The sequence below is a fragment of the Cygnus olor genome, chromosome 1 (assembly GCF_009769625.2).
Source record: "Cygnus olor isolate bCygOlo1 chromosome 1, bCygOlo1.pri.v2, whole genome shotgun sequence".
NCBI classification, from domain to species: Eukaryota; Metazoa; Chordata; class Aves; order Anseriformes; family Anatidae; genus Cygnus; species Cygnus olor.
Genome location: NC_049169.1, coordinates 93,395,398 through 93,416,464, shown reverse-complemented (window position 1 = coordinate 93,416,464; position 21,067 = coordinate 93,395,398). Strand labels below are relative to the sequence as shown.

Here is a 21,067-nt window from a genome sequence, read left to right as displayed (position 1 = left end):
CCTGTTTTCCTGAAGATATGCTGTTTTAGCTTTACTTTGTAACAGTTACCAAAAAACCCTCCTGAGCCGCTCCCTCCAAAAATCTAGAATTCAGTCTTAAAACCACGACCACATTCAGCTTTTTTTCACCTCCCTTTAGATTTCAGTGCGAGCACAGCCTGCTTATCGCCAGCCAGACTTGTCCCACACTCCCCTAAACACCGAGAAAGGCTACACAGTCAAACTCCCACAACCGTTTTTCGTATCCCCGAGAAACGTGGAGTTCGTAAGCCTTGCTTTTATAACCCCAAACCCCAAAATTGTCTTTCCAGAGGCAATTTTTCCAGCGGGGCCCAGCACCCCGCCTCCCTCAGCCCTGCCCCTCAGAGGCCCTGCCCGCAGCGCGCATGCGGGCGCCATGCGCAGGCCCGGCAGCGGCTCCCTCCGTCCCTCCCTGCCGCCGGCCCCGCCGCTCCCTGTGCCACGTACGGCGGCGGCGTGGCCCCGGCCGGGCCCTGGCAGCCTCGGGGGGCTCCTCCGGCGGGGTAAGAGAGCGAGGGGCGGCCGAGGGGACGGGGAGGGCGGCCGGGGGAGCCCTTTGTGAGCCCCCGGCCCCCAAAGCTGGGCAGTGGGGGTGAGGGCTGGGAGCTGTGGTACCCGGGGAGGGCAGGGGGGTGGCACCGTGGTTCCTAGAGGGAGCGGGTTTCCTGAACCAGGAAAACGCCAAAGGCGGTTGTTTGGGTTTTTATTTTCTCCTTCACCCTCTCCAAGAATGTAAATGCCACGATGGGATCTGTTAAAAGGCGTATTAGTGTGCGCTCGGGGTGTCGTCTGTGGAAAATGGCCTCGAGTGGAGGAGCCGTCTGGCTGTGTCACCCCGGTTGAGGAAAGGGTCGGGCGCTGCGTGGTTCAACGAGCAGAACACTTCACCCGGCTTTCCGTAAGGCTCGCAAGCAGATGCGGCCTTGAGAGTCTGCCTCTTTAACCCTGGGCCCCTTCAGGCAGAGCGGAGAAGGGTTGGACAAAAAAAAAGCGTGTTTAAATGCCTTCCCGGTATCTTTTCTTGTTCTTTGATAGGCGTGCGATGGATTTCTGGGTGTAAGGTTGGTGATTAGGATGATATAATTGTGAGTATGGTAGAGTAGCCAGCTTCCTTGCACAAAGAAACAAATGATGCCTTCCGAAGGCCAGGGCAGCTCAAGGGTGTCTGCCGAAGGAGCAATGAGGTCCTGTTCTTACCATCGTCAGTTTCCACGTAAATTACACTGTAGTGCCATAACCAGTGCCCAACTATCCTGTTTAAACAACACGGGAGGCAAACTAAGTGAACTCCGAGTTCAGCCACTTTTAGCTGTTTTCTGCATTCCTGATTTGTCCCTCATTTGGAAGCTGTACCTGGAGCTGCAGTAAGATCGGGTGAGGAGCAGCACCCTCTCTGTGGGTTACTCAGTTCTTGAAGTGTGAGTCAGGAGACAGAAAGGTAGGCTCTTCCTGCTCACCTGCTCCGTCTGTCACAGCGCCGTACCCTCTCCTGTTGGGAGTGAGTGAGACCTGGGGAGGGGCTTTGTCCCTTTTCTGGGGCTTACTTGCATGCTGCTTTAGTCCTGTGTTCCTCATGCCTGTCCATTCTGGTTTTTCCATCTTGAGTTGAAAGAGGAGAGCTGGGAAGCCCAGTATCATGTGGCTGAGAGGAACTTCCTTTTCCCTGCTGGTTAGCAACAAATCATGTAAAAGTCAGATCGCTAATGTTTGAGATTAACCACGTGTATATGAGAGAGAAGGAGAAAAATACAGAGTGGAGTACACTCACCATCTGAGTGGGAGTTGTGTCGTACATTGGGTTGTTTTCTGTGATAAATCAGGGTCTTGTAGCTCTGGACAACAAACACCTGTGTGATAAACACATGGCCTATGTACATTTCAGGCAGCTCGTTGCAGGCTTTCCAGCAGAAAAACACAGAATCTGAAGCTAAATTCAGGGCAGATCATATTTTTAAATGCTGCATATTTCTGACTGGATTTCCTTCTTGCCCAGTTTGGTGGTTCTTGCTGTGGCAAAGAAGAATTCCTACTCTGTTACTGCTGGTAGTCAGTCCTAATGCTCTCTGGAAGATACGCTACTTAATGCCACAGAGGCGTCAGCCTTAAACTAGGAGATGGAGTTGCAGGTTTTTACAGTGCTAAATCAATCCAAGTCTAGTTTCTTTAACCTAACCTGGGGTTTCAAGATGGAGGCTGTATGAATGAGTACTTTCAGACAGCTGGGGAAGATTGCTGTCCTGGAAAGGAGCATGTTACTGTTAGGAGCTCCTACGTGAAATTGGAATAAGTTTTAGTTCTCTATTTTTTTTTATTATGAAGTTAAAATTCTTGTTCAAGATCTATTTTAGCTGAACCTCAAACTCCACAATACTCAGAAGTGTATGATTGTTACATTAGGGATAATATAGTAACTTCTTTAAATTGGGTTTGTTTGTTAAAGTGTTCTATAGTAAAAGATTAATGTGAAGTGTATAACTCTAAGGAAGTCTGACAGTAAATAAATGTATTTTTTTTTCTTTCTGTTGCAGCTTCCTGTTTTCTGCCACTGATAGTGCATGGCGGCTTATCCTAACTCTGTCCTGAAGTGAGGTGGGAAATTTGACCAATAATCCAGCATCAGTAAGACAGACAAGGTAATGATAAATATATGGTTTTGGGAAGGAGGTGAAAGAAGACCTGTATATGGATGCTATTTTTTTAAATACTTAACTTTTTTAAAGCCTTCTGCAAAAAAATTGTTTTTACAACCAACTTCTACTGAAACAAAATAGAACTGAAACGACTGGACTGAGTTGATGCACCTGCAGGCAAGACTCAGGAGACATGATTAGTAAACATTAACGATATTATGAACTTCACCATTTCATCAGAGTGTTTCATCTGCTACCTTGCTGTGTGGATTGCAGGTCTCTTTTTCTGCAGTTAGACTGAATTTCTCTGTATCCACCTACCTCCTGTTACATCCCACTAGGAGAATGAGTTTTGTTTGGTAGTTGCTTGTTTCTTCTTTGGGATGTCAGCTGGGCTAAACAAAGGGATTTGGATGAAGCGTTTGCTTTACAGTAACTTAATTACCAAAGACTAGAAACTGAGCTGCAATCCAGAGATAGCATCATACTACATCTTTTTAAAGCAGAACATTGCCCTTGAAATAGTAGGCCTACATATATATATAGATACATCAAGGTATGGCTTTAGCTCAGTATCTTGTGTCTCTGGTAGGAGAGAAGTAATTTTAATGTAGTGCTTTAAAAATTGACTGACCAAAGCAAAATTCAATTTTCTCACAAAGCACTGTGTTATAGTATCCTTAAAGGTAAGGGAGAAATATTTGCGTATCACTACCGATACTTCTTTTTGCACAGGAAGAACAACATGCTTGCCAGCATGCAGTTTTGGAAATGTCAGTTTTGATGTGTAGGGCTTTGTGCTCCTAAGCTCTCCAGTATTTGTACCCTAGATGTAAAGATAACTGCTTCTTTAATTTCTCCTCATTCTAGAGCTATTGTTTTGGTCTTGTCCAAAACAGTGAAGAGTGATGGGGATATCTGACTAGCTATCTAGTTTGTTTTTCATTCTCCTGCTTGGTAACTTCTCTAGTTTCTATTTTTTCTTAAAATGTAAGCCCTTTGTGGTTTTTAACAAGAGAGGTGTCTCATTCAAGTGGCAATTTTTAAACTGTCATATATGAAGAATGAAAGATATGACTTTTCAGTGTATGCTATGTGCCTCTTGGACGCAAGATGGCTTTGTTGCATTTCCTTTTAAGTTGAAGTAGTTGTCCACTTCTCGTAAAGCACCAAAAAGTAGCCAACTGTTCTGGCCATGTATGCTGTGTAACAGCTTGGTGGCTCTGAGCCTAACAAGTAGCTAATGTGTGGCCTAATGAGCAGCTTTTTTAAAACAGGAATTCTTGGTTAAAGTATCTTGGATAACATTTAAAAACCGGATAGATTTTCTGTCTTGTTTTCTGGAGAGGAACCCTCAACATATTCTGATCATGTATATAAAACCGATGTGCAGATCGTAATTTTTTTCATTTATATATGAAATGATGCACAATTCCTAGAATCATTAAGGTTGGAAAAGACCTCCAAGATCATCTGGTCCAACCATCCCCCTGCCACCAATGTCACCCATTAGACCATGTCCCTAAGCACCAGGTCCAACCTTGCCTTGAACACCCCCAGGGACGGTGACTCCACCACCTCCCTGGGCAACTCGTTCCAGTGCCTGACTACGCTTTCTGAGAAGAAATGACTCCTCATTTCCAACCTAAACCTCCCCCAGTACAACTTGAGGCCGTTCCCTCCAGTCCTATCACTAGTTATCTGCGAGAAGAGGATGAGAAGAGCAGTAAGGTCTCCCCAGAGCCACCTCTTCTCCAGACTAAACAACCCCAGTTCCCTCAGCTGCTCCTCACAGGACTCATGTTCCAGGCCCTTCAACAGCCTCGTAGCCCTTCTCTGGGCATGTTCCAGGGCCTCGATGTCCTTCTTGTAGTGAGGGGCTCAAAGCTGAACACAACACTCGAGGTGCGGCCTTATCGGAACAGAGTACAGGGGGATGATCACCTCCCTGCTCCTGCTGGCTGCACTATTCCTGATACAAGCCAGGATGCTGTTGGCCTTCTTGGCCACCTGGGCACACTGCCAGCTCCTGTTCAGGCAGGCATCAATCAGCACCCCCAGATCATTTTCCTCTGCGCAGCTTTCCAGGCACTCTGCCCCATGCCTGTAGCGCTGCATGGGGTTGTTGCAGCCAAAGTTCAGGACCCATCACTCAGCTGTGTGGAACCTCATCCCATTGGCCTCTGCCCATCGACCCATCCTGTCCAGGTCCCTCTGCAGGGCCTTCCTGCCCTCCAGCAGATCGACACTTCCCCCCATCTTGGTGTCATCTGCGAACTTACTGAGGGTTCACTAAATTCCCTCATCCAAATCATCAATAAAGTTATTAAAGAGGATGGGTCCCAACACTGCCCCCTGGGGAACGCCACTGGTGACCGGTTGCCAGCTGGGTTTCACTCCGTTCACCACCACTCCCTGGGCCTGGTCGTCCAGCCAGTTTTTAACCCAGCAAAGCATGTACCTGTCCAAACCATGGGCTGCCAGCTTCTCCAGGAGAATACGGTGGGAGACCGTGTCAAAGGCCTTGCTGATCTCTAGGTAGACTATGTCAACAGGCTTTCCCTCATCCACCAGGCCGGTCACCCGGTTGTAGAAGGAGATGAGGTTGGTCAGGCAGGACTTGCCCTTCATGAAGCCATGCTGGCTGGGCCTGATTCCCCAGTGGTTCCACATATATTGTGTGATTGCACTCAAGATGACCTGTTCCTTCACCTTTCCTGGCGCCGAGGTCAGGCTGACAGGCCTGTAGTTCCCCAGGTCCTCCTTACGACCCTTCATAAAGATGGGTTTCACAACCTGATTCTCTTTAATTCAACTTGATTCTCTTAATAAAACCACCTTACTGCATATAGTCTTTGAAATATGATATTTTGTTCTAGCAGTCCTTTCTTAAAAGGGGAAAAACAGCCCTTTGCGTTATCATAATTATGGGATACAAAAACGTAGTAAGGCGATAATGTAACCAGTATAATATTGTAAAGCTACGAACTTTTGCTATAATTTCACTTTCCTCAAGAGAGATGTATACGTGTATCCCTAGGATTTGCTTTTGGGACACTAGTTCCTTTTCTACTTTTTTTTTTTTCCATTACAGCTTACAGCTGATTATCTTACAAAACAAACAAAAACAAGGTTGGAATTCCTATGTGTCACACACATTTACAAGCTATCTGATTTATAAAACGTCTTTAAATTACAAGTGCTGGGAACTGTGGTAACTGTTAATGTGGAATCTGATGTTCCAGAATTCTGCTTTGCGCATGAGCTCAGTTAAAGTACAGTTCACTTTATTGTTTGTGAAATTAGTGTATTGCAGAATGTGTCTGAGAGAGGTGCTCCAGAGAGCTTCCTAACCGTGTTGCTTTCAAAAGATTGAAAGCTCCAGAACTTTCAATTAGACACACAAAATAATTAACAGTTTAGTTTTCTAAAACATGTTTTTAATGTTTTGTTGCTAACAGGTCTGTAGGTGATAAGGGAGCCACCATGAATGGGCAGCTGGACTTAAGTGGGAAGCTGATCATCAAAGCTCAGCTGGGTGAAGATATTAGGAGAATTCCTATCCACAATGAGGATATCACCTATGATGAGTTAGTGCTAATGATGCAAAGAGTTTTTAGAGGAAAACTTCTCAGCAATGATGAAGTCACAATAAAGTATAAAGATGAAGGTAAGGTTTAATCTCTACTGTTGAGGTTTAATTACTACTGTTGCTCTGATATGATTTATCTGAGGACAGAAATTGCAAAACTTACCTCTTCAAAATTGTCCAAAATACTGTTGGCAAATGCAGATGATTTCTTTTGAAATCATTTGATTCAATCAGTACAAGCTCTATCTTCTGTGATTATGCGTGCTGTCTTAGCGTATTATTTCCTCCAGTGTTTCTGAAATAGCAGCTATCTGAAAGTTCACTTTTTCCTGTTGCAGGAAGCTGATGCTATTGCAGATTGTTCTGCTGTCTACTCATTCACTCAATTTTTTGTGTGCTATCAGTGGTAGAGTGGGTTTGAAGGCGAGAAGTGAATTAATATGTATGATTTAACAGAAACTCTTTTAAGACTTAAAATTATTTTATATGGTAGTAATTCTTGATTGTTTTGCTCTGTCAGTAAAGATGAGAAAAAAAATGAACCTAATCTGAAATATTTATTAAAAGTAATTTTTCCTCATTTCCACGGTATGAAAAATGCATTGTTTGAGACATATGGAATGAATGTTGTGGTTCTCAGGGGCTTTTCTCTTTGAATGTCAGTGTGTAAGTTAATCAATTTGGGAGAGAGGGATGGTATTCATTATATAAACATCAAACTCTGGATAGAATAATAGAATCCAAAGCCTCCTGATCAGATCAAAGACTGCAATAATTATGCTGGTATACAGTAAAAGTGCTACATTACTGAAGCATTCAGGTTCATATTTCTCAGTGGCACTAGGAGCACTGTCTCTGGTACCTAAAATGTCAAGTAACCTTTGCTCATATGTCTAAGCAAGAAAATTTCACTTTGAATGTCTCTGAGGCAGTTTTTCAGGTTTATAAAGATTTGAGAGAGACTGCTTCTCATCAAAATTGATATGCAATGAAGAGCTATTTTTTTGGGATCTTGACCTCTAGTAGGGGAGAGCTCAGTGGATTTGCAGCGGTTTTGTTTTTCATCTTATCAAATAAAAGATTGATTTTCCTTTCTGGAAAGGGAAAGGTAAAATTTATGAATGCTTTTTCATTAGGTTAAAGCTTCCAGTCCCTTTTTTTTTTTTTTTTTTACATTCTTGCCTGTTCTTTAAGTATAATTGTCCATTTTTGTGTTTGCTTGTTTGTTTTTTTAAGATGATAAATGTGTATGATGGAGACTGCAATTACTGTTTCATTCTTTGGTTGTCTTTCACAGCCTACAGGCTTCATACTTTTAATTTAGTTTTCTGTCTCAGAATGTACTAATTCTCTGCTGTGACGTGAATTTATTATCCTAGATGATGATCGCTACTAAGAACATTTAAACAATATTAATATCAGATGAAGTTGCAGTGATTAGGGAAAAAGTTAACAGAACTGGGGACTAAATTTGATTGTCGTATGAAGATTGTGGTATTCTTGACTTTGTTTCAGCTAAGCTAAGATTTTTATTTAAATTTGTTTCAGTCATTAGAAGGGTTGGAATATATACTGTATAGCTATTTCAGTTGTATTTATCCCTCCAAACCTGGAGGAATTCTTGTCTTCATCTTTTATGAGCAGATTTTTTTTAAGTGGCTATAATGATTTTGTAATTTTATGTCCCTGATCTGGGTAATCTCAGAATACATGTGCACATTCTTTAAGTATTTGTAAGAATGCTTCATCTACCCCCTCCTGTCTTTGTTTCTTGTTTCTGTAACATGAAGCTAGTGACACTCAGGCCTGGATATGGGATTTTCCACTTAAAATCTCTGTAAAAATTGTGGCTTTGTCATATCTTCATTAAACTCTCATAATCCTTAAATCTAATAAATTATGGTTTTTCAAACTTGGATAGTTGATTGGAGAGGCCAGGAAACTTTAAATCCCAATCCTTTGGTCTCTGGATTTGTGGCCTAAGATCATCAGAAGTGTATTCCTAAATTATCTTAGGCTATGTGATGCTTTTATTAATTACCAGGGCAAAGAAGTCTCAGTGTGATAACTGCCTTACAGAGGTGTGTTTTATTTTCAAACTGGGCACCTTTCAAGCTTCTGAACTAAGGAGATTGTTCTACTATGCGTATTTGTCCTGCTGAAGGTTCTTGAATATGTAGTAAAACCCAGTGCCTGAGGACAAAAACAATGAGTGCCAGCGGTAAATTCATATAAATCACAGTAAACACTCTTGTCGTTTTTTAGGAACGGTTTGTGAACAGCAGAGTTCTGGAGCCACTTGAAATAGGTGTATAATTTTAACTGGCAGCATCATTCTTTCTTATGCTGGTCTTTGTGAATTCTTAGCTATCATGTTTCATCCTGTATGCAGATACCAAAGAATGATGAGCTGTATGGAACTTCCTTTTCAAAGGGTTAATGTCAGAAGGCTATCTTTTGAAGCCAGTCATAATTCTGTCTTAACTTCTGGGAATACTTTCCTTGTGTGCTGATCCTTACATTAAAATAATAAGCATTTTTCTGTTGTGTTATGCACAAGTCTGATTTGTTGCTTTGTTGTAATAGTATTTTACAGAAATGTTTTTTTGTGGACTTCATTTTTCTTGATAAGTGTTTTGTATTCTGTAAATACTTCTACCCAAGTTTCTGCAGATGCTTTTAATCAACAGTAAATGATTCTAATTGATTGTAGCACAGGGAAACAGAGAGCTAAGCCTCACTAATGAGAGAGCAAAACCTCCGTTTTCTACTTCTGCGCCTTCAGTTTTCTCATCATACATATAATAAGTACCAGTTTGGTGCCATTTTTGTGATACTGTTAATTGGTAACTTTTTTTTAGTAGCTTCAGAATCAAGTACAGAGAGTTATTCTTTAGTGATGAAGTAACGCTTTCTGCCCTAGTGTGAAGATTGGTAATTAATAGGTTTGCTTTGATGGAACTCTTTTGTGTTCTTTTCAGATGGAGATCTTATAACAATTTTTGATAGCTCAGATCTTTCCTTTGCAATTCAGTGCAGTAGGATACTTAAGCTGACATTGTTTGGTAAGTATAGAAGATGTTTCATCTTTTTTTTTTTTTTAATAACCTTTTTACAAATTCAGGCAGTGAGGTTCACTGGAAGATACTAATAACTTCTTCACCTTGGTAGAATGAAATCAGTAATTTAAAAATGCTACATTAATACGACAACTATTTTGTCTATTGCTGTTTCCTGTGATATCTGAACTTAGAGGAAATTGAAACTGTCTTTCTTTTTATAAGATTGCTTAAATTATTTGGCATACAAATGTATACGGTCAATTGCTGTTCTGTAACATTATCTTCCGCTCTAGCATTTGTGGGGTTTTCTTCACAGGTGTGTGAAAAATTTTAAATGGTGATAAACTTGCAGTGTTGCTAGTATGCTATTAAGAAAAAACATCAATTGCTTCTAGCTTAATAGATTTTAACATTTATCCTTTTGCCTTTGAGTAGAATTATTCTTTATTTTCAAGATGCTATTGGTAATTTAGTACATAGTTCCAAGGAACAGCAAGCAGCTTTTAACCCAGAGTCTGACCCTACTGATGAATAGCGGGAGTGGTGTGTGTGCTGCCTTAGTTGTACAGGCACTGTCTAATGGAACAGATTTCCATAGCCAAGCACAATACTTGCATTGTTCAGGGTATATTCATGGAAATTGAGCAAACGATGCAGAAACTTTCTGCAAAAATTACGCTGCAGTTCTGGTACTTGGTAATCTTAGTTATGCTGAAATGAGATTATATTAAAGGAACAGTAAGCTCCAGAATGAATTTAGTCTCTGTTGACTCACTGTGTGTCACCCCAAACTCCACAAAGGATGGTGATACTACAAGCAAATAAAAGTTGGGAATATATGTTTTTTTCAGCATTAAACTGGATATCAAAATGTTACTACAGTCTTAAATGTATCTAATTGTTGTTTTGCAGTTAATGGACAACCAAGACCCCTAGAATCTAATCAGGTGAAATACCTGCGTCGAGAGCTGATAGAACTTCGCAATAAAGTCAATCGCTTGCTGGACTGTCTAGAACCACCAGCTGAACCTGGGGTTTCCACTAATCTGCCTGAAAGTGGTAGGCAGCCTGGCAAAGAATTGTCTGGCTTGAATTGCATAGTCGTGTGCTGTTTAACCAAGTGAAAGACGGAGTCTTGAATATTAGTTGTGATCATTCTTGATTGTTGCTCAGTTTTTAATGCTTCAGTTATTTCAGAGGCAGAATCCACGTTCAGATTATTTGGAGTAAAGCAGTAAGTTAACTTAGAAATAACAGAAGTACGATTTTTGTTGCAGTATATGAAAACCCTGTAACTAATGCTTGTGAGCCTGGACAATGTTTTGATCAGGCTTTGAGCTGAATTAATAGTCTGTTGCTGATGAGGGAAGATCTTGCTCCCAGCTGAGCGCTCACACTGCTTACTTTGGGCTAGCTCTGGTGCTTATCTTGTCATGTTGCTAAGCGAGTTTGATTCACTAGAACAGTAAAAAGCTAATTCAGCAAAAATTATATTTACTTCTTTTGCCAGGTTAGGAAATTGAATCCACACATTTTGAGCTCAGACCAGCATCAGAGCTGTCTCAGGGTAAGCAGCACAAGGGTGCAGAATAGGGGTGGGAAAGGATTATAGGGGAGGGCAAAACAGGGAAGGAACTCATTTTCTCCCAGTTTTGAGAGTGTTCTCCTAGCTTAGGGTCATTGTACTGTAAAAAGTATACCTCTGTGCTTGACTACAGATTTTTGGGTAAGATTGGACACAGAAAATGATGACAGAAGGTGACGGAGTGCAGTGTTCCGAGTGAAGAGGAAAGCCAGCAGCTCCAGCCTTTTCTTTTTTTTAGGAAACTTTGCTTTTGTTATTACAACAAAACCAATAAAGCCAACCCCTGGTCCTACAATATAAGCAGTTATTAATTTCAGTGGAATACTGAGGATTTGGGTTATAACCCATTTGTAAGGAGGCTAGAGTGATGATCGTAGAGTGCAACACAAGCATTTCAACAGTTAAAACAGTTTTTTTTGAAACTATGCATTTTCAAAGTTGATGTAGGACAATATGTATGTACATTTTTTTTTCTTTTTTGAATTCTCAAGAATTAATAACAGGGCATTTTCCTTTGTAGATGCTGTAGATGGGAGGGAAGAAAAACCTGCTGCTGCTGATGCTAATGTTAAGCCATCTACTCAAGTTATAGCAGCAAGCATGTCTGCATTTGATCCGCTAAAAAACCAGGATGAAATCAGCAAGAATGTCATGTCAGCATTTGGCTTGACAGATGATCAGGTGTCAGGTAAGAACACATCTCACAAAAACGAAAGCAAAATCTGTTGACAAATCAAGATTTGAGTAATCAATGGCAATAAAGCACTTGTATTTTAGGTGTATTAAGCTGTGTTCTGTGTTGGCTATTTTCAGAACTCTAAAATGGGATATGTTAAGGTGTTGTAACTGGGTTTGCTAAGTTTTGTATACAAAATTTTGAAATGTTGCTGTTGGTTGTAGCTTGGTGTTCTAGCTTGGAGCAGAAAATAGCTTAATATTTTTTTTTATTTGAATTACTTAGAGCTACTACTAAAATAACTCTTGTAGAGTAACTTAAAGGGTATCTGCCAGTGATGAAAAACAGGACCCACTCCTCTACCTTAAGGTTTGATCTTGCAGTTCAGCTTAGATTTTTGGCTTGTGTTTCTGCTCTTTGGGTCAGTCAGAATGTTTTGTGTAACCCTGCCTTTTCTTTTTTGCATTTCAAAAGTAAATAGTGTCAACTTTTTTTTTACTCTTAATAGAAAGGAATAACCTACTTGTCAGAATTATGTTTATCGTGAAGAACTAACTGTATGACTGTTAGTACTAGTATGACTCATACTAGAATGCTAAACATTTTAGTATGAACTGTTTAAATGAATACAGTCAATTTAGGATGACTGAAATTATAAAAGAAATTTAGGATGTAATAGGGAGTGCAATGAAGAATATAGAGAATATATTTTTTTCACAAAATCTGCTCGAGTCTGTCAAATTTTAATAGAGCCTTGTTACCTAAAACTGCTGTTAATAGGGTTTGCTATGTACACTTGATTGTAGACCAAGTTTTATGTGGTGTTTATATGGTTTAATATGGTTTTAAGCGATCTCGTCCTGCATGGAATGTTTTGGGTATATCACAGCATGGTTATTTCACAAGCTAGGTAAAGGTTTGATGGTATGTGGAAACTTAAAATGAACTATTTATGAACGATGAAGTGTTAGAGTAGGCTGAGAAGTACAACTAGCTGGAAATTGGAGTTAATATTTGAAGGAGTGTGTTTTTGTCTTTTTTTACAAAGCTTCACAGTCAGTTAATGCTTTCATCATTGCATCAGTGATACTCTTAAGGTCTACATGTCTCTTTAATTCTTTTGATAGACTGAACTGACTTGACTTTGAATGCACAATGAACTTCAGAAAGGACCATTTAATCAAGACAAGAGAAATCACATTTCTACATACATAACTGCAGGGTTGTAGCTTTAAAGCCAAAACCAGAAGCGGGCAGCTTTAATTCATTTTTCCCCTAGTAAGGGTAACATAAAAATGCAAATGTTTGGTGCATGCATATTTATATTGCATAAATACTAAAAAAAAAAAAAAAAAAAAAAAAAGTGAATTTGCAGAAATTTTAATACTTTTGCTTAACTTTGAAAGTAGTGTCTCATGCATTGTACTGATAAAGCTAAGAGCTGGAAAGATAGGGGTTTAAGCTCCCTTGTTTCTAGAAAAAATATTTTGCATTTAATTATAGTATACTGTACCTGTTCGTGTGCCTATCTGAGAACTTCTCATTAACTTAAATAAAAACTGAAATCTCTGTGTCCATGCTTTCTTTGGGTGCTACTCAGTATCTGGAATAGTTACAGAATTATCAAGGAAGGCTATTGCTTTCAGGCTGACACCTACCATATCCTGTCTGGGTGTGCAAATGCTGTGTGACTGTTGGTAAAGCCCTTCATTGCCCAGGCCCATATGAACTATACACTACTGCATTTGAATAATTTCCTGCAGCTTTGCGCCTTTGTTCCAGGTGAAGAAGATAGGTACCTTAGGTGTGTATTCTATCCAAAAGTAGCAAGTCTTCAGTGCGTGCGTGCAAGGTTAGGCTTGAAGCTGCAGAAAAACACCTTGTTGTGGAGGGCTTTATCCCCAAAATGGGTCACATTCTCTGAAGCGTGAAATTTGAGTGACTGACCTAGAGACAGGTGGGAACCACCCCCCCCCCTCCCCCCCCCCCCCCCCCCCCGAAATATTTTAGAGGGTGATATGAGATGTGCAAATATATTTGTTTTAGGCCAGGCCTGACACTCTCAGATGTATATCTATGGAAAACTGGAAAAAAATGTTGAACACTTTGCAAGGGAATGGACTTGTATTAGACTGCTTATTTCAAACTCCCTGTTCATTTCATTTAATGTGTTTTGCTCTTGCTCCTCTAGGACCACCCAGTGCCCCTGCAGAAGAGCGATCGGGAACACCGGATAGCATCGCTTCCTCCTCTTCTGCTGCCCATCCCCCTGGTGTTCAGCCACAGCAGCCAGCGTACCCTGGAACACAGCCACAGACAGGTCAGGTGGAAGGTGAGTAGCACCTTTTTCTGCTATTTTAGACACAGATGATGATGTCTGAATCTGCACAGTCAGTAGCTACCACTTCGAATTAGCAGACCCGAAGTCGATACCAAACTACAAATTGATCTGTCCCACCAGGCAGAAATTCTTCTTTTCTCCCATATGCCATTCAACATATAAACGGCAGATGGAGCAGTACCTTTATTTAAAAGGGTAGGTGATGTAAATGAGTAGGAGCTTCATGGCACTATTTTCTACTTGCATCCATGCTCATTTTCCTGTAAAGTAAATTTATAATATGCCGCACTATAAAGCTATCAGATCATCTTAGATTGTATCCTGTGTGTTGTGTCAAGGAATGTTTGTAGTTGCTTTCACTTAGCCAACAGTTTTCTGGCTTGTCTAGTATGAGTTAAGTGTTGTTTACTGATCATTTCTATCTAACAAAACAGAGCCATTATGATATTATTATTGTATGCATGGCTCTGTGTTAGCCAGGTGAAATCTTAAACAATCATGCATGCATTGAAATTTTCCTGCAGAACTTCTGAGAGCTTAAATTGGCTCTCCTGTGAAGCTTAAGGGCTTGATTCAGGTATTTAGATTTCTTTGGACTATTCCCTCTTACATGTTGTTTGACTTCTAGAAACAAACCTATTCAGATGTTTGCTACATTTGGGCATTGTTTTCAGCTGAAGTTTTGTAAGAGCGCAGAGCTGCACAGTTCTGGACAAAACTCTCTGAAGAATGGCTTGCTTTGGTACCTGTACCTCCATACAAAGTACATTATACAGTTGTTTCCCTTTGCTACTTTCTTTACTGATTTAATGCAGAGGCACATATAAGAGGCATTGGTGATGGTGATCAGAGTCACAGTCACTTGAAATACCTTGGCTGAAGTTTATCGAGTAGAGGATTTGAGCACCCTGTAGTTAGGTATATCTTTAAGCAAATGTGAAAGCCATTGGTTGAAGTGGAGCGTATAAAAACACTTGTTTTGTTGCTTGCAGCTTTTAATGCTTAGTTCCCTTAGAATTTTAAAGTGATATAAATAAGACAAGAAGAGTCATCTTCATAGCTTAAAGCCGCAATAACTGTTTGGTGTCTGTTTTGATATGCCTAAAAGTGGAAAACAATGCTTCAGATTCTTCTGTCAGCAGCCAGAAAACTTAATATTCAAGATATTTTTTTCTTAGCTACTGAACTTCTGTTTTTATGAGTTTCACCTTTTATTCTTTAATGAAATAAGTCATGAGATTTTTTTAAGTGTTGATGTCAAACTAGATCTGAAACAGTGAAGTGAAACTTGTAAAGGCACTAGCAGCAGTAGGTTGGAATCCTGAATCGCTGCTAACACAAGGGAAGGAAAAATTACTTCCTAGTGAAGAAAGAAGCAGTGAAACTGTGCCATAGTTGCTGGGCCACATAAAAAAAAAAAAAAGGTACTTATTTCAGCAAAACTCATCTTAGGAAAGAAATTGGCTAAGTTCATGTATCAGAGTAGATTTAATAATTTTTCTAACTTTGGGTCAAAGTAAGTATAATGATTTAAAAACAACAAAAACCACAAAACTGTGTTATACCTTTGCCCAAGTCCTTTTTTTTCTGTATGTAAAAATACAACTGTGCAAATAATGAAGGTTTTTAGTCTGTAGTTTATGCATTTTTTTTATTATTGCACTGAAATACTTTATTACTAAATTTTCTTTACCGTGGATAAAATTAGGTTGGTTCAGTTCTTGGGAAGAGATTGGAAGTCAGTATTACGCTTTGATCATTAGAGATAGTAGTGGGGAGCACTTAACACTGTCCATTGTATACATATGGCAAGTAGCAGTCACGTACCAAAACTTGGTAATGTATGTGGTTATCAGCTTCCAAATTTTTTTCATAAACTATGTTGTATAAAGTGCTCAGGGACTTTCCTTTGAAACATAGTGTTACCTGGCGTCTCCAGCAGGTGCCAGTGTGGTCTCTGTGTTAGCCTATAGGCAATTACCTGAGACAGGCAGCCTTCTGCTGGTCCTCCCAGAGCTTGCAACATCTGGCTTTAAAAATTAGAAGCTGTTTTTTTTCTGTTATTGTTTTTGTGGATTTTTTGTTTAGTTATCAAGACAACAGGCTTAAATTCTCTTCAGGCCTTGTGCTTAGTACTCTTTTCATCTCATGATAATTGTGTACCAGATACAAATGTGAATGGTTAGTGGGAATATAAAATGTCATTGCTTCAGCTGCAAATAAGGCAGAGTTAAAAGGAAGTAGGGAGTTCTGTTAAAGCAGCACTCTCAGGGATGTGGGAGGACTTGGAGCAGAGCTGTTTTTTACTGTCTTGGTGCAATTCAGAAGATATAGTTTACAGTTATACAGTCTGTTGATCTTTACAGAATGAATAATAGTACAGTAACACTTCATAGTAGTAAAGTTTCCAAGTTTGCTCCAGTTTAGCTAAGCTTTAGCTTGACAGATAATTATTTTTGTTCTTTGACTGTGAATGTTATTAAAATGAAAAACTGCAGAAGCATAAAGCCTAAGCAGGGCCCATAGGTTGTCTGAACAAATATTCTGCCTCTACTTGCCAAGAAAATGGAAAAAGCAAACTTAGGGAAAATTAGCATTGAATTGGAATATCCGACCTTAAGAATGAATGGTTTTATTTTTGTTTTAGGGAGTATACCCCTGGGTCTCTTAAGAAAACGTGGTTTGCAGCAAGTCAGATATTAAGAGAGGGATGACCTGTCTAGAAAATGTGGTCAGAATAATGTACTACTCTGCTTACAGTACTTTGGTACAGAAACAGTCTTAAAAACCTAACATAGACAATCTTAGGACATGTTTAACTTTTGAAATACTTTAATTTACACAGTAAGTTCTGGAGCAGTTATCAAGCCATATAAAGATTATTGCTCTGTTACACACCAGTGTAGTGCTAATAACGGTGTATAGCTGCTGACATCCCTTGAAGATGTGAAATAGTAAGCCTCACGTCAAACTAGAAGTATTTATTTTGTCTTCAGAATGGTATGGTTCAGAAACTAAAATCTGTAATTTAATTTCAGTTGGTAATTAGGTGACACGCTCAAACTTCACTGTCTTCAGATTTTTAAGAAAAATTTTCACACATTGTGGGTTTATTTCTGCAATTTGAACTGTTGGGATGTTATCCATCTTGTGTTTATAATACAGCTCGGGTGCTAGGCCTCAACTAAACAAGTTCTCACCCCACAGGCCAGATGTACCAACAGTACCAACAGCCCAGTTATCCTGCCCAGCAGCCGCAGGCTCAGCCTCAGCAGCAGTATGGTATGCAGTACCCAGGTAAGCAGCTCCCCCTGTGCACATGTGCCATGGCTGTGCGAGGTCTCCTTCGGCACCTGACCCTCTGAGCTTTGGTTCCTGAATATGTGGGGCAGCTCAGGGTGCTGAGCGCCTGTGGAGAATGGCATGATCCACAAATCACCAGTTAGAAAGCACTGTAGCTGTGTGTGTTTTTATTAGAGTGGGAGCTTGGGTATCTCAATCCTACTTGACTGTGACCCAGCAGACTTATTTATTAATCAGTAGAATGCATTGGTTAAAAAAAGTAGTGAAATAGATCACCTGAAGCATAAGCAGTCTTCAGGATTAATTAATGGCTGCAATCCTGGGATTCTAGCCAAGTAACTAGAACATTCCAATATAGCTTACTTAAATATTGGAGGCATATAAAGATGGATCCCGTTTCTTGCATTTAGGATGATCTTGACATATAAAATTTAGTGGTGTGATCACTAATTATAGCTGTTGTTAAGGTGTTTGTAAGAGCTAAGGATTTACTAAATTTTGGAGGAACTTCAAGTGATAGGCTTTTTTGGTTTTAAGTCATAGATGTTACTGATACTTCAACTAAAAGTGCTACTGCTTTTGACAGGAGACCATTTTATTGCATTAGCGGTTTAGCTGCAAATAAGAAAAGCTAGGTTTTGCATACACCCAAAATACACTCGACTGCAGAATTTCCAGTTATTTACTTTAGCAGAAATAGACATCTAATAATGGATAGTATATTCTAGGAATCATAATCCAGCTAAAGTAGAGGGATGAACATATAATAGCAGGATTCCTTAACAAATCTCCAGTTTAATACTTTAGAAAATGATAAAAAGCACATCTCATTCCTTAGTTTAATGAAGATTGTTTAAAACAAACGGAAGACTCCTATACTGTTAAGTGACTCAGAACACAGCCTGTAAGGCTTTTTTTTTTTTTTTCCACAATGTATACAGTGGAAGTGCATCAGTTTTGATGTAGATGAGAACATTTGCAGCGCTTATGAAAAAACTCCCATGTTTATCTTGGATGAGAACCCTAGAAAACTTGGAACTGAAGGTTTGTACCTCATCCCTTGTTCCTGGGCTCTGTGCAAGAGCTGATTGATTTGAGTCTCTAAATGGTACTTTGTTCTCTGCAGATATCTCACTTTTGTAATTAGAAGACAGTGACAGACTTCCAACAGTCTTGTTACTTCTGCTGAAATTAGACTTGAGAAAGTAAAAGGGTCTGTCTGACTTCATTTAGACTTAAAAACTGAGTGGAGAAAAAAAAATTACTTACCAGTAATATCTTACCATGATCTAATCCCCAGTTGTACTGGAGAAGTTCCTGTGGAATTTGTAGTGCGATGTGAGTTCTGCATTCCTAATTCCTCACAATGTGCTCCAGTACGTTTCTCCTAACTTATTTCATGATTAGCCTAATCAGAAACAGGTTTTGTTTGTTGATGTTGTACCTGTGAGTATTATCTCCTTTCAAACCCATGTCCCCTAAGAGCAGGATCCATTCCCACTCTGTCCAGTAGATCTACTAGGCAAGAATGTGCTTATTTACTCACGGTAGTGAAAACGGACCCTTCCAAGGTTCGTCTCATGAGTAAATTTTGATCCCAGGTTTCAAGGTGAGTTCAAAATTTACTCCAATGCATTCTTCAATCCTTGCTCTTTCTGTTTAGGGCTGTGCACTTTTAATAATTTGTGTATCTGGTGTTTAATGCTGACAGGATTCCAGTCAATGGAGAATTTTCATTGCAAGTAGCTGCAGGTGTGTTTCATGATGGATAAAAGTAGCTATTTCTTCCTTAAAGGACTTTTTGTTATTTTAAAGTCTTCAAAAAGAAAAAAAATCCTTTTGGAAGCTGGTTTTGTACAGAGAAATCAAGTTTGGCACATGTTTAAATGGAAGTTTTGTACTGAAGTGTTCTTTTCTGCACAACTACTTTCATATTTAACTCTACGTTTAAAGATCTGAGTACATCTATGATTTAACCAAAGATATGATTTAAGAATACGAAGCCTTAACAATGTTTCCATGAGAATTCGGTTTTAGTTTTTTAGTTGGGAAAAGAGGGTAAATTGTTGCCTTACCTGCCAAGGAAGACTTTTTATTTTCAATGTGACGCAATGATAAAATCCTGTTTGTCTTTTTGTTAAGTTTTTGTTAGTTGTGGGATAACTACTTTATACTGCTCCTTCTGCTGTTGCTATTCTGCTGTTTGTAGTGCACCCAAACCAGGCCGTGTGCTTTCATGTGAAAGGCAGGAACCCTTGCGGTTCATTATTGTTTGCCTTTTCTGTGCTTACTGCGTTATTTTGTGCCGTCACCGTGGTCATTTAAAGAAAGATGTATGTATGGCTATATGCACCTGCGGTTCCTTCCTGTGCCTCACCACCATGCTCCTTACCTTTCCAGCCGGCTACAGTCAGCAGCAAACCCCTTCGCAGCCAGCGCAGCAGTTCCCCGGGGCCTACAGCCAGCAGGCGACCCAGGCCCCAGCCACCGCCTTCGCCGGGCAGCCGCCACAGCTGCCGGGGCAGCAGCCACAGCAGTACCCAGGGGGCAGCTTCCCCCCGCAGCCCTACACCACGCAGGCCTCCCAGCCGGCCCCATACAGTGGCCCCCCAGGCTCCCAGGCGGCGCCCGGCACCTACCAGCGTCCTGGCTTCACCCCGCCGCCTGGCAGCACCATGACCCCCCCGCCCAGCGGGCCCACCAACCCCTATGCCCGCACCCGGCCCCCCTTCGGCCCCCAGGGCTATGCCCAGCCCGGGCCTGGCTACCGGTAAGGGGCTGCCACGGGGCGCAGGCGACTCGCACCCACCTGCCATTCCCACAGACTCCAGTGGTCTCAACAGAGGTTCCCCAAACTGTAACGGGGCGAAACGCTCTTCGTAACTGTCGGTTAGAGTCTGCTGGGGCGGGGGAATGACCACACAAATCGTTCCTGCTTTAAATTGTATCTGCTTCCTAGTTTAAGTTGGGGCCGGGTTGGTTTTGGGAAACAATGCCTAACTGTCTGTAAAGTGATTGACATCCTAGCTTGCCTTGTTTGAAAGATATTAAATTGCTAGTTGGAAGTTTAGCCCACTTATCAGGCTTGTTCTTACTAATGACATGATGTACTAAATTAGATTCATTCCAGAGGTAAAACTAGATATGATGTATTATAAATTGTAATGCTCACATGGAAAGCTAATAAAACCCCCCCTGAATCTATTACTTGCCTGGTCTTGATTTAAAATCTTGATAATACAGAACAAGAAAACTACGTTAAGACAACTGCACACCTAGCGTGCCCACTTACGTAGGAAAAGATCAGTGGTGCTCAGGTCTGTAAGTCAAGAGACAGATTTTTAGGTGAGTAAATGGAGAAATGTGAATAGATTGCATTTGCAGAGACTGTGCAGTAGTAGATGTTTTTGCACTACTATTATTACTTAATTGCCAAGTAACTCTTTTACTAAATGAATAAGAACTAATATATAAAATCTTAGAACTAACCTCTTACCACTTTCACTTTAACAAGGGCAGGGGGAAGAACTGGTTTACTACTTGAAAGATTAAGCCAAATCCATATTTTAAATGAAGAACTCTCAAAAAGGAACAACTTAGCACAAGTTCTTTGCCACCCAGAAAAACCTGGGAGCGCAATGCTAGTGACTGAATGTTACGCCAAGAAAAGGCAGATGAAGAGCTGTAAAAAATTCAACAAACAGCAATGGGCAAAACATTCTCTTAGAACTATTTTCCATCTTATGGATTCTAGGAATACATAAAACTAAAGAGTAGGGAACAAAAAAATGAACTGGATCACACTGCTTGAACTCCCATAAAGACAAATTAGGAAATAAAGTGAGTAAAACCATTCC

At 40.3% G+C, this 21,067-nt stretch overlaps 1 protein-coding gene across 1 annotated transcript; it reads left to right on the top strand.

The window, feature by feature from the left end:
• Window positions 1-366: 366 nt before the first annotated feature.
• TFG (trafficking from ER to golgi regulator) lies at window positions 367-20,414 on the top strand. The gene is made up of 9 exons (XM_040569854.1): window positions 367-524; window positions 2,550-2,654; window positions 6,113-6,321; window positions 9,225-9,308; window positions 10,218-10,364; window positions 11,411-11,578; window positions 13,758-13,898; window positions 17,115-17,204; window positions 19,611-20,414. The coding sequence occupies exons 3-9, from the start codon at window positions 6,138-6,140 to the stop codon at window positions 19,982-19,984; spliced, it is 1,188 nt and encodes a 395-aa protein (XP_040425788.1). The 5' UTR covers window positions 367-524; window positions 2,550-2,654; window positions 6,113-6,137; the 3' UTR covers window positions 19,985-20,414.
• Window positions 20,415-21,067: the final 653 nt, after the last annotated feature.

Bases quoted from the DNA above. Each gene is read 5' to 3' on its own strand.
- TFG (XM_040569854.1), top strand. From the start codon at position 6,138: ATGAATGGGCAGCTGGACTTAAGTGGGAAGCTGATCATCAAAGCTCAG. The intron at 11,579-13,757 runs GTAAGAACACAT...TTGCTCCTCTAG, and splicing joins GACAGATGATCAGGTGTCAG to GACCACCCAGTGCCCCTGCA. The intron at 13,899-17,114 runs GTGAGTAGCACC...CTCACCCCACAG, and splicing joins ACAGACAGGTCAGGTGGAAG to GCCAGATGTACCAACAGTAC.